This window comes from Peromyscus maniculatus, chromosome 9 (genome assembly GCF_049852395.1).
Source record: "Peromyscus maniculatus bairdii isolate BWxNUB_F1_BW_parent chromosome 9, HU_Pman_BW_mat_3.1, whole genome shotgun sequence".
Classification (NCBI taxonomy): domain Eukaryota; kingdom Metazoa; phylum Chordata; class Mammalia; order Rodentia; family Cricetidae; genus Peromyscus; species Peromyscus maniculatus.
The window spans coordinates 58,826,113-58,845,882 of NC_134860.1; the positions used below are offsets into that span (position 1 = coordinate 58,826,113).

The following is a 19,770-nucleotide window of genomic DNA, read 5'->3' on the forward strand; positions in this document are numbered from 1 at the left end:
TTTGGTGTCATAGTGACTCTGTGTGACCTCACAATGATTTTGTGTGCCCTCATAATGAGTTCACATGCCCTTACAATGATTATGTCTGGCTTTCACAATGACTGTGTAACTATCACAATGTCTCTATATGACCTTGACAATGACTCTGTGTGATCCTCCCAATGACTTTGGGTGTCCTCACAATGATTCTTTGTCACCTTCACAATGACTATATGACCTCTACACTGACTCTTTGTGACCTTGACAATGACTCTGTATGATCCAAGCAATGACTTATGCCCTCACAACGAGGCTGTGTAATCATCACAAGATTCTTTGTGACCTTCACAATGACTTGTGTGTCCTCAAAAATGCTATGGACCCTCACAATGACTTCACAATGACTCTGTGCTCCATCCCAATGTCTCCGTATGACCTAAACATTGACTTTGAGAGCTCACAATCACTTGTATGTCCTCATGTGTGTGTGCCATCACAATCCATGTAACCTTCACAGTGACATTATATATCCTCTCAATGACTTTTGAGCCCTTGCAATGACTACATATGATGTCAGAATAACTTTGTACTCATAATTAATATTTGGTCTTTATTATGAATATGTATGACTCTCTGTACCTTCACAATTAATCTGTCACTTTTACAATAATTTTTTGTGTCCTCATATGACTTTGTGTGACTTTCAGAATGACTTTTTGTGGCCTCTCAATGACTGCATGTCCTCACAATCCTTTGTGTTCCCTCCAGATGACTTTGTATGCCCTCATAGTAACTGTGCTTCACAATAACTTTATGTGCCTTCACAGTGACTGTGTGCCTTCCAACATGATTCTGCTATTCTTTACAATGACATTTTTTGCCCTCACAAATGTATGTTCTTTACAATGACTCTTTATCATGCTCACAATGACTTTCTGTGACCTTCACAATGACTTTGTGTATACTTATAAAGACTTCTGTGCTTTTGCAATTATTCTATGTTAACCCCAGGAAGACTCTTCTTATCTTCACAATGACTGTGTGTGATCTTCACAATGACTAAGCTTAACCTTCACAATGACTTTTTGTGACCTTCACAGTGGTTTATGTGCCCTCACCATGACTGTGTGACCTTCACAATGACTCTTTTTGACCCTCACCAATGACTATGTGTCCTCCACAATGGCTCTGTGTGCCCTCAACTGTGACTTGCATGTTACTCTCTATGATTTATAACACTCAGATGACATGTAACTAAGAATGACAAGTATCGATTTTATTTCACAATTTTTAAAAAGCATTAAAAAAGGTTTGTATTGGAAAGTGATAACTTACAATTTGTAAATTCCAGTATGTAAAACAGTTGTGATGATATCTAAGCTGATACAAACTATCTTAAAAGCAATGATTGTTTCTTTTTCCTTTTCTGTTCTTTTTCTTCTGACACAGAGAGCAGTTCTTATCCTAAGTAACAGCAGCAGTAACTTGAAAGTAGAAAACCCCACAATTCAAAATATATTCCATATATTCAAAATAGAAAACACATGACTTGCCCTGACTGATCCAACAATCCTTTTCTCCATCTTGTCCTTGCTTCTGCCATGTGAAGGTGGCACCAGTGCCCCCTAGGCCTGAATGCCTCTCTATCCCAGTGTCTGGCATCAGCGCTCCAGCTCCTTGTAAACAGCCTTGTAAGATGTTCCAATAACATGGAGTGCAGGTTGCAGCTTCCCCCCCCTTGTTTACAGAGTATAAAATGTAAAACACAATTGCATCTTTCTAGAGTGGCCAGTGGGAGGAGTCTCCTTTTTGATGATAATCCGGGATCTTCCAAATGCAGTATCAAATGAAATCAATTTTTAACCCTCAGCATTTCTCTTCTGATTGAAAGTGATGTTTCGGGATTTGGGGCCAAAGTCTCACTTCCAATCAGTCTGGCTTTCCTCAGCAGTGTCTGTCTTTGAAGTCCATCAGGGCTTGGCATGTGGGGAATATATTCAGGTTACACAAAGGAACACAACCCTGCTGGCTTTGATCATCTCTCTGTCATAACACAGATGATTGGGTTGCAAACAATGGCATACACATGTGCATTATGAGAATGCCATTTGGGGGAGCGCAGCTTTCACCCTCATGGAAGTCAGCTGGTTAAATCCTAAATATTTTATGACTTTCCTAAAGCCAAATTCTCATCAGGGTTGGGGACACACAAACAAAATGCCAAACAGTTATGACTAGGTACCATGTGGACATGAAAACAGATGTGGACTACCATGGAACACTATGGTAAGTTCTTCCTACATCTGGTAGAAGAACAGATGCCATGTGAAGCAATAGATATGGACAAGCCCAAAGACACACATCAAAAGCTATAATAATGAATAGAGAGAGGCCACAGTAAGAGGGCTCATTAAATTCTACTCATGTCTTACAAAGAGAAAATCATGGGGGGGCGGGGAACAGAAGATAAAAAAGTCTAGGAAGATAGCATCTCAATGTTTGGGTTTAGTGTTGGGTAAAAGAGCCCAGTTTAAGCAGGGCATCTTCAGAACAGATGTGCTAGTGAATTCTATTACACTGATGCTCTTTTCAAAGTGTAAATGTAACAGAACAAGAGCAAAGGGTTGAAAGGCAGAGGTCAGATCTGATGATGTAAGTTCAACCTGGAAACCAAGTAAATCCTGCTCAACGAAGTCATAAGGCATAAGATGAAGAGAAAAACTTCCTTAGCCTTAGAGACTGTTCTGGAAGGCAAATGCCATCATGGAAGAAGATGGAACGCCTTACAGAACACTCCCACATGAGAACACCATGAGTATTACAGAGCCTAGGTTAGGTACATGGCACCAGGGAGCCTGTTCTCCCAAACTGTCTGCCAACCACACTTTCCATGTCTCGTTCTAATATGCACTGGATGCTCACTGAAGGGTTCTTCAGTAGCACACTGGATGTAGGGAAGCCTTTTGTCTAAGCTCAGATGCAGATCACAGATTACTATGTTTATAAATATCTCCTTTCTACCTAAGAGACCTGGGCTTTGTAAGCTCAGCACAGGGGCAGACCTAACACACGTTTCCACAGTCACCAGCCCTAGCACGCATAGCCACACTTCAGGATATACAGAGTAGGTGGTTTAACAGTAGGGTAGTGCCATTTCCCCCTCCCCCCTCATGCCACATTTCTAACCACATTCACGGCCACAGTCCAGAACCCAGGCCTCCTCTCAGCTCTGTCACACATTCGTGGGGAAGAGGCCAAAAGAGCTACTCATAACAGATAGGCCAGTCAACTTCACCAAACCACGATTTAGGCAGGGCTACAAAACCCCTTCAAACCACTGACATGTACCATTCTGCTGATGAGAAATTGACTTTTTTTCCATAGAAATCCCCAGAGCTCTAACTAAAATCTAAGTAAGGAATCTGCCATAGCTTTTTCGTAGGGTAACGGGTTAGTTCTGAAAGAGAGTGTCTATGAAAGTTTATACTCTGGGTCTTGTGAAACCACATTCACCATGAATGTAAGCAGGAGCCAGGCTGGGGCTTGCTGTGCCCACAATTTCGCAGGCAGCACATTCCACCCATTGGTCCTCCGAAATGCCCTCAGCTGAGGTTCTTGTTTAGGGAAGATGTGCGGGTCCTGAGGCCGCCTACAGTCTCTCCTTGATTCTTGCTGGGGTTTCAGCTTACAGCCGGTCTGGCTCAGAGGCAACTGGTTGAAAGGCTGGAAATGCTGCCAGTTGGGTTCAGATTTATTATTGCTTCCAGAAGCCATAGAAGGTCAAAGACTGCTCAGTCTGTAAGCCTTAACCCAGGCGTGTCCAGACCCACACCTCCACTTCAGGAAGATGGCTTTCAGGCATCCTAAAACAGCAACAGAGGAAAGGCTTGAAAAATGGTATCTTCTACATTAAAGCTGCTTCGTGGTCCTGCTAAACCTGATTGTGCATGCCTACTAAGGGTGGTGTCACATACTCAAGCATCCTTTACTGTGTCCTCTGAGAAAGTAATGAAAGTCTTGCAACAACACAATTACCAGTATGTGCTGAGTACTTGAAAGATGACAATGTAACCCATAATAATCACAGGGACTTAAAAAAAAAACATTTCTTTTGTTCATCAACCTCATCCAAACATTTGAAGGCTCTGCTTCAGTATGGAGCTCCCTAAAACATCTGGAGGTAAGTCATTCATGGCCTCCAGAAACGAAGGTGGCCAGTTGAACACTGCCGCCCTATCTGTCACTGAGTCACAGAACCTCAGTCTCCCACTCCTTGCAGATGTTTGCAAAGAGAGAGAGACTAGGATGGCTCTTAATGGTCTCCCTTGAACAGACACAATGTTCTCAAGATGAGTACCCCCAGCAAGGGGTAGTATCACAGAAAGTATGGCCTCCCTCTAAAAGAGATCAGGCATCGGCCAGCTGAGTGCTGCTGAGAACCCTGCTTTCATGCACTGCCCTTTGGCAATGTGTTCATCAGCAATTTGCATTGGCAACACAGGTAAACCTACGGAAAACATTTCTAGGTAAAGAGGTTGTCTAGAAACCAGTGGGTCTGAAGTCTGTTTGAATACTGGGAAACGATTTTTACCAAATATGTTGATCAAGTGATGCTCTAGTACCAACATGTTGACTCTACTGCCGGAAGCATATCATATTCAAAAAGCAGATGGGTAGACTAGAGAACTAGGGGGCGCTTGTGGTTGAAATATTGTGCACCTCGATAAACTTATCTGGGGGTCAGAGAATGGAACAGCCACTATATTAAACATAGAGGTCAGTGGTAGCTCGCGCCTTTAATCCTAGCCTTCTGGAGGCAGAGATCCATCCGGATTTCTGTGAGTTCAAGGCCACACTGGAAACAGTCAAGCATGGTGACACACGCCTTTAATCCCAGGAAGTGATGGCAGGAAGCAGAAAGATATATAAAGTACGAGGACCAGGAACTAGAGGCTTTTAAACTTTCAGGCTTTTTAGCAGCAGTTCAGCTGAAGTCCATTTGAATGAGGACTCAGAGGCTTCCAGTTTGAGGAAACAAGATCAACTGAGAAGTTAGCGAGGTGAGGTTGGGTGTGGCTTGTTCTGTTTCCCTGATCTTTCAGCATTCACCCCAATACCGGCCCCGAGTTTTTTATTAATAAGACCATTTAAGATTTGTGCTACAGGCCCTCTCAGAGCCTCTCCAACCTTCTGTTCCTTCCTGTTGAGTTTTTGTTGCTTATTATTTTGTGTTTCCTGTGTGTGTGTGGGGGGGGGGGGATGCTTGTGCCATTGGTGCACGTCAAGGTCAGAGAACAGCTTGCAGGCATCAGCTCTCTCCTTCTCCCATGTAGATTCCAAGGATCAAACTCGGGTCATCAGGCTTGGCAGGAAGCGCCGTTCCCTGCCGAGCCATCTCCCCAATAGCAGCATCACTGGTGACATTAAAAGATAGTACCAAGAGGGCCAGCAACAGAGATCATGGGTAAAGCACCGGCCATGCGTGGAGTCCAATCCCTAGAACCGGTAGTAGAAGGAGAGAACTGACTCCTGTAACTGTCCCCTGATATCCATATGTGCTTCTCTGCCCCAATAATAGCAAAAAGATAAAATTGTAAGATCGCCAAGAAAGCTTTTCCTGTCAGGAAACAGGCTCGCTTCCTCCCTCAAGTAGCTCAACACCAACACCCCACATTCCCTCACCCTGCACAGATGCGAACATGTGGAGGCTAACGGTGGCTCTCACACTTACATACTCATCCTGCACAGGGACCATCACCGTCAGCCCCCCCCCCCAGGGGGGGCTCTTAAGTCACCCACAAGAACACCAGTGTGCAAAAATACCGGTTCAGGAAACGATGTCATCATGCTTCAGAAAGCACAGCCTCCCACCAGGCAAAGACCACCACTTCTGTAAGGCTGGGTGGGGCTGCTTCCCAGTGGGAGAATAAGATCCTCTCTGAATTCCAAACGAGGCCCACGCTATGGAACCAAGTCAACGCCATCCATAAGGTGACAGTGGCTTTGTGCGCAGGAGCCAAAGAGGCGTTAGAGAGCTCAATTCTAAGTGAGCTGGTGATGAATAGATGCCCGGGATGTCAAGCCTAAGACCATCATCCCTTGACCACAGCGGAGATGGGGGCTGATGGCCAGGTACCGCCACCACTAGCCACCTCTTTGTCAGGGGCACTCCACATACAGCAGTCAGATTTCAGACGACGAGTGAAGAGTGTGAGGGCCCTTTGTGCCCTCATAAAATGGTTCTGCTTGTTAGGAGGAAAAAGGACTTGAAATTTACTTTAAAACAGTCTTCTGTAGAGTATGAGAAATAATAAATTACAGCCATCTCTCCTCTACCTCCCCAGATTTCACAGTGGGAACAGAGACTGGATCCCTCCAGTCTAGCATAAGCCATAGCCAAGCTTACTCTGAAACCCATCAGTGTCTTACCTGGAAGGACGCAGGTGTGGCTAGGTTCAGGTTGCCACTGCCTTCCCAACCTCCTTGGCTTGCAGTCCTTTGAGCATCCTGAGCTAGGGTCTGCTCCCAGACTGTACCACCACCTCTAGGTGAGTCAGTAGTTTCTGTGAAACTTCCAGAAGAATCCCGAGCAGCTGTCCCAGCCAGGTCCTGACCACTGCTGGAATCCAGAGATGTGGAGCTTTCCTTTTCTGGGTTGAGGGAGTTGATATCTTCTCCAATGAGTTCAGGATAAGAGTCACAAAGAGAGATGTCGCCGCCCATAGGATTCCGCATCAGAGGCCAGCCATCAGAAAACTCCCCGCAGATGGAACGGGAAACAGACCCGAAGAAAGCTGGCATTGTGTCCCCCACCGAAGCTGCGTTTCTGAACACACATCCGGAAGGTTTGTAAGTATTGGACAGTGAGTGACAAACCGCTACTACAAAACAGCATTTCAGCTAGTTTTAACTCTATGGCTGCAATAGCAACATGCTGAGAATCCCAGTGCTAACTATTGCTTTAAATTTGCCTCTGTGTAGCCAGGTGGTGGTGGCGCCCACCTTTAATCCCAGTACTTGGGAGGCAGAGGCAGGCGGATCTCTGTGAGTTCAAAGGCCAGCCTGGGCTACAGAGCGAATCCAGGAAAGGTGCAAAGCTACACAGAGAAACCCTGTCTTGAAAAACAAACAAACAAAAAATTTTCCTCTGTGCAGCAACTGCAGCTACTCCGTTGACCTTAAAAGTGACTTTTATACATATTTCTAATTATTATAAGCATATCCAATGTCTAACATCTGCATTTTCTTAGGTCTTAACTGAGTTTTCTGGATTGTTATTCTGGAACAGTGTGCCAGCAGAGTGTGACAAGTGAGCATACTTTGACATAACAAAAATGTCAGGAATAGAGGCTAGAGAGACGACTCTGCAGCTAAGCACGTGTGTGTGCACACTGCTCCTGAGGACCTGAGCTCAGTTCCCAGCACCCACATCGGGAGATTCACAGCCACCTGTAACTCCAGCACCAAGAGGGTATGACGCTGTCAGCCTCTGAGGGCACCTGTACTGTGTGTACATATTTACACACAGAAACACGCATCTATGCTTTAAAATAAAATCTTGGAAAAACAGAGGAATGTCATGAACATAATATACAAATAAAGTGGCCAGGAGAAAAGTGCCAGGAAACAGGACTAGTTACCAGCAGCGTTGGGCCCTACAATCCCTGCTTGGGAATCTCTTCCCTCGGGTTCCCAGAAGTCATTGGTAATGCTTAAGAAGCAGATCTCTACAGTTTAACACAAGGCTGGGACATCAGGAGAACACATATTTGCAAACAGGAGTATGGCATTGTTGACTATAAGAGCAAGTACTTACCTCTCCTGAAGGGTAGCCGTAGAATGCAGCCCACAGGCAAGGGCAGCGCGGGCAGAGCTTCGGGCCTCCTCACAGCACACGGATGGAATCAGGTGAACAGGCCCTGAGAAAGGCAGAAAAGCGTGAGGCCCAGGCCTTTCCTCCTGAACTTCCTTGTTCATAGCAGCTAAGCCTTGGTCCCCTAGGAAAGGTAGCAGATCCCGTTTGGGTGACTATTTAGCAGAAGGAGGAATGCAAATTTCAAATACAGAGCCACCACTGCACATGGGTGCCAAGACTGAAGCAGGTCAGAGGACTTTAGGCCAGCCTGGGCTGTGCAGTGAGACCTGTCAGGATGGAGGGAAGGGGGGATAAGGGTGAAACAATCTCATTCTATGTGTGACACACGGGACTGAGCTGGTCCATTCTGCAACATTACAAAGAGACACTGGGTGATTCCAAGGGGCCAGTCCAGCCAGCCTGGAATACGAGGAACTTGAAACAGATAACAGCGTCTAAGAGATGACTTGGCGCTGTCATAGACACTATACCCAGACAGGCCAGAAACTCAGGACAATAGAGAGGGCTATGGGCCAGACCGACACCAGAAGTACTGTTAGCCATGCGGGATTTATGTGTAGGGGGTCACCTGCTGAGGCCTGGGATTGGACATGAAGTAGAAACCTCAGGTTGATGCCGATCAGTCAGGGGCAGAGAAAAGTCATGTCACCTTTGCCTGGCTGGGTCAGATGCACATATCCACCTGTGCCAACTCTCCTTAATGACTATTTCCAGCAACAGACCAAGAGGCAGGTGTGGCTGGACCCTGGCGTGGACGTCCCTCTTCCTCACAGGTGTCATTAAAACCAGTCACATGAGTGTTGGGTTTGAACTGGCCAGACGACCAAGGTGCTGGATAGCTTGATGTCAGTTTGACCCAGCTGGAGTCAGCAGAGAGGAGGGAGCCTCACGTCAGAAAATGTCTCCATAAGAAGAGACCGTGGGCAAGCCTGTGAGGCATTCTCTTAATCGGTGATTGATGGGGGAGGGCCCAGCCCATTGTGGGTGGGGCTGCCCCTGGGCTGGTGGTCCTGGTAGTGGGGGGAGTTCTATAAGAAAGCAGGCTGAGCAAGCCATGGGGAGCAAGCCAGGAAGCAGCACCCCTCCATGGCCTCTGCATCAGCTCCTGCCTCCAGGTTCCTGCCCTGTGTGAGTTCCTGCCCTGACTTCCCTTGGAAGCCAAATGAAACCTTCCCTCCCAAGCTGCTCTTGGCCACGGTGTTCATCACAACAGTAACTCTGACTAAGACACAAGGATGTCAGCCCCACCTCCACAGAGCAGGCACAGGGATTCTAAGTGAAACGGACTCTAAACGAGAAAGGCCGAGTTGCCTGGACAGCTGCTAAAATGGTCGCAAGTTCTGTGGGGATTCCTGTTTTCTTAATACTGAAGAGACCTGGAGCACCCAGACCAAAAGTGGGCAGAGGGGAGTCTGACATGGAGCAGCTGTGACTGGAAATCGGCCTGTGACCCGCTGTCACCCGCTCTGAAGAATAGGAGCTGGACTTGGCAATGCCCTGTTTTGCGGTCCCATTCTGCACTCCTGGTTCCTCTGGGCCCTTCATAGCTCAGCTCACCGTAGGTCTGGGCTGAGTCCCGGTGACATTGACAGCATGCCCTGTGGGCACAGTGGCGGAGCCGAGGCTGGTCAAAACACGACAGCTCAGAGCCATTATATTGAATGTCCTGTGACCGCAGAGACCCTAGGGGAAAGGAGAGATCCACAGTCAACACTTCTCCATAGGAAGCCTGGCATTTTGTGTTTTTAACGAGGCAACACCATTATTCTATAGACTCCTGCTTACCCTAAGACACTCACTATAAAATAAAGACACTCTGTATGCCAGTCTTCCAAACATTAGTGCTTGGTCTAGAATAACTTAACCTGGATCATAAACTTCTGCTAGCCTACAGTGGGCCAATCAATCGATACAAAGCCTGTGTCATTACACACGCACACATACACACACACGTAAGGGTATTTTGCCTGCATGTGTATCTGCTCGCTACATGCATGTCTGGTACCCATGGAGGTCAGAAGAGGACATCAGATCCCCTGGGACTGGACTTACAGACACTTGTAAACTGCCTTGTGGATGCTGGGAACAGAATCTTTCTCTAAAAGGTCAGCCAGTGCTCAGCCACGGAGCCATCTCTCCAGCATCTAACCTCCACACTTTTATGTGTGCTGGGAATTCAACCCCAGGGCCTTGTATATGTTAGGCAAGTGCTCTACCACCAAGCTACGGCCTGGCCTGTTCCTTAACAGTGCCTACGTAATTGAGAAGCAGAGAGGCTTAAGAGGTATGCTGTCACACCATCATAACTTTGAAGACTTGTTAAGCTGAATGATGGCAAGTTGAGGACTGCCCATCTCTTCTTATACAGAGGCACACACAGTTTAAAATAGCTTGTTAAGAATGTGGGGTATAGACAATTTTTATTTTTGCCTTGCACCCTTGGGACATGACAGCCTTGTCAGCATCCCAATGATGGTCCAAAATTCCTGCAGAGGGCTGTTTTCCTGTGCCTTGTATCCTAAACAGTTGGTGGTGCTTGTCTTAGCTAGGTCTCTTGTGAACTCTTGTGTGGCAATGCTAAGAAGCTCACTTCACAGGAAGACAGGGGGACGGGAGACTTACAGCTGGGTTTCTTCTCCATGAACTGCCTCTTGCAGTAGATGACACACAGGATGAGCAGGGCGAGCAGCACCGTGGCCAGAGCGCTGCAGATGACGGCAGCCAGGGCTGTGTCCCTAGGGCTGGAGGCTGTGGACGAGATCTTCACAAGGTTCACCTTGCTGGTACCTGAAAGCGACAGGAAGGAACAGGTCAGCACACCCTTTGCAAGCCTGGACTTGAAATGCTTCCAGCCTGTCCAACCTTATCTCATTATGACACCATGTTGTCACCCACCACGTTCACATTCCAGAACCCTGTAGTCTGGTTACTAAGCAAGTTTATGGGTTTTTGTTGTTGTTGTTGTTGAACCCCATTCATAGTTATTCTTGGCTATGCCCAGCCTGGCGGTTGCAGCCTGGACATAACACACTGAAGCTAGTGGAAATCATCAGCAATTGCTTTCACATGATAAAAATAAAAGTGGAGAAAACCAACTTGAGAGGTCTGAAGATGATCAAGTACCCCATCCTTTTTCATGTTACCCCTGCACTTTGTATCCCCAAGTACCCTAGAACTCCACCCACTGCCCCCATAACACTGGGAGCACACAGCCCTCAACACACGGTATGGTTCAGAAACCTGCCCTTGGCCCACTGAAGCAGAAAGCTGGATGGTCATCCTGACCTCCATAGGTTCAGGGCTTGAATGTCCCAGGGCTTGGCATACCACAGTGGACATTTTCCTTCTCTCCTCCCACCTGTGGAAAGTTTGCTGACATGAGCTGACAATACACAGATTAAAAGGAGGAAAAGGCACAGATTTATTTACATGCACAGGGAATCGAAGTGTCCGGTAATTCAAGAGATTCATATGCCTAAAGGTGCCCACTTTTTTCAGTCCTAATGATGGAACCTTGGGGACAGACAAGAGTTCTGTCCTGCAAAATGACAACCTACAGAATGGGAAAAGATCTTTACCAACCCCACATCTGACAGAGGGCTGATCTCCAAAATATATAAAGAACTCAAGAAACTAGACATCAAAACAATCCAATTAAAAAAAATGGACTACAGAGCTAAACAGAGAATTCTCAACATAAGAATCTCAAATGGCCAAAAGACATTTAAGGAATTGCTCAACATCCTTAGTCATCAGGGAAATGCAATCAAAATGACTCTGAAATATCATCTTACACCTGTCACAATGGCTAAGATCAAAAACACTGATGACAGCTTATGTTGGAGAGGATGTGGAGCAAGAGGAACACTCCTTTACTGTTGGTGGGAGTGCAAACTTGTACAGCCACTTTGGAAATCAGTATGGTGGTTTCTCAGAAAATTGGGAATCAATCTACCTCAAGACCCAATAATACCACTCTTGGGCATATACCCAAGGCATGCTCAATCATACCACAAGGACACTTGCTCAACTATGTTCATAACAGCATTATTCATAACAGCCAGAACCTGGAAACAACCTAGATGCCCCTCAACCAAAGAATGGATAAAGAAAATGTGGTACATATACACAATGGAGTATTACTTGGCTGTAAAAACAATGACATCATGAAATTTGCAGGCAAATGGATGGAACTAGAAAAAACCATCCTGAGTGAGGTAACCTAGACCCCAAAAGACAAACATGGTGTACTCACTCATAAGTGGATATTAGATGTAAAGCAAAGGTAACCAGGCTACAATCCACAACCCCAGAGAAACTAGGTATCAAGAAGGACCATAAGAGAGACATGCATGGATTCCCCTAGGAAGGGGAAATAGATAAGATCTCCTGAGTAAACTGGGAACATGGTGGGGAGGGGGAGGTTAGGGGAGGTGCAAGAGAATATGAGGGATTGAGATGGTCAAGTTGGGGGAGGGACAGAGAGGGAGAGCAAAGAAAGAGATATCTTGATAGAGGGAGCCATTATGGGGTTAGAGAGAAACCTGGTGCTAGGGAAATTCCCAGGGACCCATAAAGGATGACCCCAGCTAAGACTCCTAGCAATAGTGGAGATGGTGCCTGAACTGGCCTTCTCCTATAATCAGATCGATGACTACCCTAACTGTCATCACAACCTTCATTCAGTGACTGATGGAAGCAGATGCAGAGGTCCACAGCTAAGCACTGGGTGAAGTTCCTGGAGTCCAGTCAAAGAGAGGAAGGAGGGATTATATAAGCAAGGGGTCAAGATCATGATGGGGAAACCCACAGAGACGGCTGACCCAAGCTAGTTGGAGTTCACTGACTTTGGAGTGATAGCTGGAGAACTTGCATGAGACCAAACTAGGCCCTCTGAAGGTGGGTGATAGTTGTGCGGCTTGGGCAGTTTGTGGGGCCCCTGGCAGAGGGACCAGGATTTATCCCTAGTGCATGAACTGGTTTTTTGGAGCCCATTCCCTATGGAGGGATACCTTGCTCAGCTTCGATATGGGGGTGGGGGGGTGGGCTTGGTCCTGTCCTAACTTGATATGCCAGACTTTACTGTCTCCCCATGGGAGGCCTTACCCTCTCTGAGGAGTGGATAAGGGATGAGGTGGGAGGAAGGTGGGGGTGAGTGAGAGGAGGGGAGGGAGGGGGAACTGTGGTTGGTATGTAAAATGAAAAAAAAAAACTTTGAAATAAACAAAAACAACCCAAAAGTTCCTTCCTTCAACTTGGAGACCCTTCCAAACAAAGGGCCTTGCTCAGACAGGGCTGGCCAGGAAAGGAGGGAACTAGGGTCAAAAATCCAGGGAATTCTACCACTTTACACTCGGGCACTAACAAACCTTTCTCCTTGCTGAGTATGTTTCCTCCAGGGTAGATCACAGAGTGGCTTCTTCTGCAGATCCTGAGCCCCTGTGAAGTTGAGGGGCTTGACATTCCTCCCGAGGAGTTTGGAACCAGCCAGGTCCAGGCATTTGGGCTGCAGGGGATGCTGTGGTCACCCTGTGACCTGTTTGCTTCCCATGGAGAGGAACTTGGCCTTTACACCACAGACCTAGATGAAGCAGCTCACTGAACCCCATAGCTGTCTGACTTGTGGGCTGCTTTTTCTGAGCCCCAGGTGTAGCTAGAGTTTTCCTGCCTTGCCCACAGTCAGGACAAATCTTTGTCACCCGTCAGTCCCACAGCCGCTCAGACCCAACCAAGTAAACACAGAGACTTATATTGCTTACAAACTGTATGGCCATGGCAGGCTTCTTGCTAACCGTTCTTATAGCTTAAACTAATCAATTTCCATAAATCTATACCTTGCCATGTGGCTTGTGGCTTACCGGCGTCTTCACATGCTGCTTGTCCTGGTGGCGGCAGGCAGTGACTCCTTCTGCCTTCCTGTTCTTTCTTTTCTCCTCTCTGTTAGTCCCGCCTATACTTCCTGCCTAGCCACTGGCCAATCAGTGTTTTATTTATTGACCAATCAGAGCAACACATTTGCCATACAGAACATCCCACAGCACCCAGGTTCATGTGGCCCACACGCCAGGTTCACACGGACCATGGTTGCTAACTGTCTCCATGGTTATGAGTTATACCAGAGCTCAATAGGCCCAGACAGGCTCCTCACTGCAACCATGGCCATTTCTCCTAAAAGAACATCCATTTCTCTCATGCAATGGCTAATTTGGACTGCCATTTTGTTTCTGAATTAAGAAACACCTAGGGCATTAGTGAGGCACAACCATGGGTTTGCCTGTGAGAGTCTAAAGAGAAGATTAAGGAAGACCCACCCTGATTTGGGGCAATACCATCCCATGTGCTGGGGGTCTGAAAGGGGTAAAGGAGAAAGCCAGTTGAGCACCAGCATCCCTTTCTCTTCCTGATTCAATGAGATGTGAACAAGCAGCCTCATGTTGCCACGGCCAGGAACTGGTCTCACGGCCATGCCTTCTGCACCATGATGGACTGTATCCCCTGCCATGAACCCAAATAAACACTGCCTCCTTTAACCTGCATTTTGTCACCTATCCGTCACTGCCTCTGTCTGCTCTTCCCACATGGCCAGGCAGATCACTCCCTCAGCTGTTGTTTGTTGAGTGGTGCTGTTCACGGAACTAAAGCTGCACTATCAATCCATAGGGTTTCACCCTTCCCCCCTGCTTTCTTTTCCTCCATGACACTGCTGTCATCCAATATTCTATACACTTCACTTTGGCTCATTGTCATTCTCCCGATTGCAGTTAGGCTGGCTTGGAAAGAGGCCATGCTTCCAGCCTCCTTTGCAGCTAGACATGACAATGTCTAGGGTCAAGTTACTGGGGAGGTTGATGGGTGGAGATGTGTGAATCATCTCAATTCATGGACAAATCACTCTCCAATCATCCCTTCCACTGTGACCTGTGAGCTGGAAGTAGGAAAAGCAAGAGACCCAACAGGTGAGGCATACCAGTAAGGCTGGCCCAGGACCGGGGTGGGAAGCTGTCCTCTGAACTCACCCAGCAGAAATGCTCCCTGGCCCAGCTGGCTGGGCTGGCACAAAACTCCTGTTTTACTTTGGCAGAAATAGTTTTGAGTCTTTTCAGTAGAGCAGCTGGCCTCTTCCCTAGCTAGCTACATTCCTTACACAAAGCAGTCCTCTTGTTGAGCTTGTTTACTATTTATCTATAATGCCTCCAAGGGATTCTGGCACACCCTTGCTTCTTGATGGACAGTGGAGCAAAGGGGTATTTGTTGAAGAAACCCTAGCCCCTGAGTACTCCAAAGCATTGATTCTATGAGACCTTATAGGTCAATGAGATGAGACTGTTTCCTGAGTACCTCCTGTCTGATGGCAGTACAGGTGGACACAGCTTGAGCAACGAGCAGCTTCGTTTATGGCCTTTGCTGTGTTTACGAAGAGCAGCTTCAGTACAGTCTTACTGTGGGCATTGATCAGTATGCAAACCCTGAAGATCATGACCTCATCCTCAGAATGAACACCCAACAAAAGCTCAACCTCCCCTAGTAATGACAACTCATGAAGCCATGGGGGGAGGGGATGTCAAATTTGATGCTAACTAATAACTCACAGAAAATGACAGCTAATCTACAAGAAATGCCCAGCAGTTGTGTCTCCTGTCCAACCAAAGCTAATGTGGTGCCAAGATAATTATTAAGGGAACCAATATGCATTCATATCAGCTTATTCAAATAAGGCATATTAACATCTATTTATCCCGACCTTAATACAGTAGGTGGGGGGTAGGGGGTAAAGAGAAATGACAGATCAGTTAGAGAACTGCCAACAGAGCCCACATTCACCTTCTATAAAGCATTCTCCAAGTTCCCATCAAGACCAGTACAGTTAGAAGCACCTGTTCAACCCCCAACCTCTCACTTTCCAAGTGTTAGCATAACGCTTCACAGTAAGGGTTTTATACTTAAGAAATCCACATGTATTCACAGACTTTTTTTCATGTAAATAGACAGTAAGTTGGGCAGATAGTTAATCCTCGGTTTGCCAGAGTCTTAAGCTTAAGCCTTTTTCTTCCTTTTCAATGTGAACATGGTGAGCATGCATGTCTTTTGTGCATGTCTATGTGTATATATATATACATACATACATGTATGCTCACATATATGTGGGAATATTTATATGTACATGTGCACACATAGGAGTCCTGAGGAAGTCTTCCTGGACTCCAACCTTGTTCATTGAGGCGAGGTTTATATACATACATGTATGCTCACATATATGTGGGAATATTTATATGTACATGTGCATACATAGGAATCCTGAGGAAGTCTTCCTGGACTCCAACCTTGTTCATTGAGGCGAGGTCTCTCAGATCTCATCCATATGGATAGTTCCAGCTTGTTCCAGGGATCCCTTGTCTTTCCCTTCCCAGTACAGAACTACTGATGGGCTGCCATGTCCACCCAGTGTCTACGTGGTTCTGGGGATCTAATTTAAATGGCAATCCATCTCCCCAGGCCTAGCCCATGCTAGTGTTTTTACATTACGTTGAATTCTTTGCAACCACTTAAAATAAAACATATATGCAAACTATAGTGTAAGGGATTGTTGGGTCAAGTTTTGTACCAGTAGATAAACTCTAGTTAACCAGCTAACATAGATATTGTGGTTTGACCTAATATCAAACACAAATATGGCTTCTCAAGTTCAACTCACTTTATCCCTAAGAATAAAGAGGATACTTTTTTAAGAATAAAGAGGAGAAACAACACATGGCTTTTCTAGTGCTAGTCCTAACATACTATTTTTAAAGTACACATCACATAATGAGATGAGTCTTGCTACTACAGCGGGAAAGAACAAGTGATAGATGAACTAATGATGCTTCAGGCTTGGGCTGTAACAGTTAGGATCTCACTAATGCCTTGTATGTTACAGTTAGGATCTCACTAATGCCTTTTATGTTACAGTTAGGATCTCACTAATGCCTTTTATGTTACAGTTAGGATCTCACTAATGCCTTTTATGTTACGGTTAGGATCTCACTAATGCCTTGTGTGTTCTCAGTGTTGGGACACGAAGATGCTAATCTGGGTTTGTACTGTGTGAGATGAGCCCTCTGGAAACTGTAACACAGTCGGAAGCATCAGTACTCTTCCCTGCTGACAGCCACGTTTTGGCATAGGCAATTCTATTCATTATCCTGGAATGCAAGTACAATTCAGACATCTTACAATATTTCTCAATAGAATATTTTTTATCTGCTTTACTTTTAGATTTGTTTTGAGAAAGATACAATTCATTCCACTGCTTTTTGTGACTTTCCACCATTACCAACAACCAAAATCCAAATTGAATAGAGGTTTAGCACAATTAGAACCTGATGATGAACTCTTTCCAGGCAGGCTCTTCAATGATAATGAAAGCTGCTAACACAGAGCTCGTGCTCTCTTAGCGAGGCAAGGGCACAGCCCCAGAGCAAAGGCTTTATCTTGTTCATCTAAACCGGTGAAAACAAAACTCCATGGTAACAGTCAGCATGTGAAGTCCAGATGTGCCACAGCTGGCCAATGAACGAAAGGGCTGGGTGTTTCATCTACTTCATACCAAGCATTCTGATGATGGATGAACATAAGCCTTAGTCATGCACATTTTCTTCACTCCAGACTTTGATCTTTATTTTTTTAATATCTGATAGAGACATGATTTCAAAATAAGATTTTTATGTTTGTTTTTCTATCTATAGCCATATTTATATTTTAGAAATTGATTTTTTTCTGGAGGGAGGAAAGGGAAGGAGGGAAGTGATATAATTCTATTTTAATTGAAACCGTGTAAACATTTATTTTCTTTGATTTAGCTCTTTTCACCTTTATTTATCTTATTGCCCCTTGCCCATATTATGTCTGAGCATGAGTACCAGTGTGGGTCGTGGGGAGGAAACTCAGAACTCTGGTCTCCAGGCTTGGCAGCAAGCACCTTTTTCCACTGAGCCATTTCACTGGCCCTTGTTTTTTTACTGTAAAAACATATGCACAAAGTTCTGCGGCAAAGACACTGAGTATATTCAACACATTGTGTGGCGAGCATGGCTAATTCTAGAACATGGTCACCGCCAACATACCTCCCAAAACCCACCCCCTAAGCAATCCCTCCCTTACCCAGACCTTGGCAAGCATTCAGCTGCTTTCTGTTGCTATAAATCAATTACTTTCATGTGTTTCTGCATAAAAGGAATTACACAATAGTACGTGGCCATTGTGTCTGGCTTTTGTTACTTAATATCTTCAAGGTTCATCCACAGGGTTAGATGCGTCAGAATTCACTCCTTCTTAACGGCTGAATAATATTTCACTGAACTGATACACTGTATTTGGTTTGTTCATCTGTCTGATGATCTTTGTTCTGAATCCTCATAGCTATTTTAGGTAATGCTGCCAGGAGCATTCAGATACAAGCCTTTTCAAGATATTTTAAAACTTTCCACAAACATACAATGCAATTGTTCCACATCCTCTCAAGACATCCATTACTGAAATTATAGTAATTAAGCTTATCTGTATAAGTCAGTCAAAAATACTTCCTGAACAAGAATGAGAACTAGGGATTGAAGAAAATGATGTCAAAGCTGCTGGGCAGAGCTCGCTCATGGAGGAGTTTACAAACTTCTGTGAGGGATCGGGACTCTACTCTAAGGAGAATGGAAAGTACTCAACAACACCGGAACAGCAGTCTCCAGTGTGTCCCGGATGGTCACGAAGGGGGTGTCAACAAATCCGAGACGCCTGGAATCACGCAAAATATCTTCCAAACACAGTGGAATAAAATTAGGGATCACAGAAGAAAGAAGTTGGAAAAATGAGCAAAATACTTGGTATGTTAACAACGTATTTCTAAATAATAAGTCATAGAAAAAATGGCAAGGGAATTAGAAAATAACTTGAGATGAATCAAAATACAATGTACCAAAATCTGTAGGATGTGTCAACAGTTGTACTATTTATAGCAATAAATGACTGAGGTAAAAAAAAAAGAGAGAGAAATGAATAATTCATAATCTAATCTTCCATTCTAAAGGAAGAATTAGAGCTGAGAGCAATGAAAGAGAATAGGAAAAAATAAATCATTATCAATAGAACAAAACAGTTTTTTTTTTTTAATCTTCAAAATCAACAAACTTTGGGTGGGCTAGAGAAAAGAAGAGGTAGGGCTAAAACTATTAAGATCAGGAAATGAAGCAAAAAGTTTTTACAAGAACACTAGGAACAACCGCAGACCCCCAGACTAGGCAACTAAGAAGGATTTGTTCCGTGAAGGCAAGGGTTAGCAATTAGCCAACTGACCAATTAATCAATTACTCAATGAATCAATCAATATAAGAAGAAAATAAAGGAGAAAAAAAGAACTACAAAATAATCTCAATAAAGCCAAAAAAAAAAAAAATCACATCTTTCATCAGCCTCTTTTCCTGATTAAAAACAAAGCAACAGGATCTTCCTCAAAATGCTAGAAACCCACTCAGAGCATTGCAGAGTTGATATCGCATATGGGGAGGAAAACTGAGTTCTTTGAAAATCAAGCAGCCAAGGGCGTCTACTGTTACCATTTCTATCCAGCATAGTATTTGGAGACCTGGCCAGAGGAATTAACCAAGAAAAACAAAATTAACTAACTAACTAGCACCCAAACTGTAAGAGAAGAATTAAAACCACCTCTGTTTGCAAATGACATGGTCATTAGTGCAGAAAACCATAAGCATTACTAAAAATGGTGGAAAAGAACAAAAGAATTCAACAGATTTGCAAGTTACAAATAAATATGCAAAGCCAGTTATATTTCATATAGTGTCAGCAATGAGTCAAAAAAGAAAATGAAGGCTAAATGTGTTGGTGCTCGCCTTTAATCCCAGCACTTGGGAGGCAGGGGCATGTAGATGTCT

General features: G+C 45.0%; 1 protein-coding gene across 3 annotated transcripts in view; it reads right to left on the reverse strand.

The window, feature by feature from the left end:
* Positions 1 to 1,233: 1,233 nt before the first annotated feature.
* Positions 1,234 to 19,770, reverse strand: part of Tnfrsf19 (TNF receptor superfamily member 19) — a 99,109-nt gene continuing 80,572 nt past the window's right edge. For all 3 annotated transcript variants that reach the window (XM_006986326.4, XM_016004919.3, XM_016004918.3), the window contains exons 6-10: positions 10,478 to 10,642; positions 9,413 to 9,538; positions 7,796 to 7,898; positions 6,409 to 6,805; positions 1,234 to 3,842 (exon numbers count right to left, since the gene is read on the reverse strand). In XM_006986326.4, coding sequence (XP_006986388.1) covers positions 3,834 to 3,842; positions 6,409 to 6,805; positions 7,796 to 7,898; positions 9,413 to 9,538; positions 10,478 to 10,642 — 800 coding nt within the window. In that variant the 3' untranslated portion in view covers positions 1,234 to 3,833. The remainder of the gene's footprint in view (positions 3,843 to 6,408; positions 6,806 to 7,795; positions 7,899 to 9,412; positions 9,539 to 10,477; positions 10,643 to 19,770) is intronic.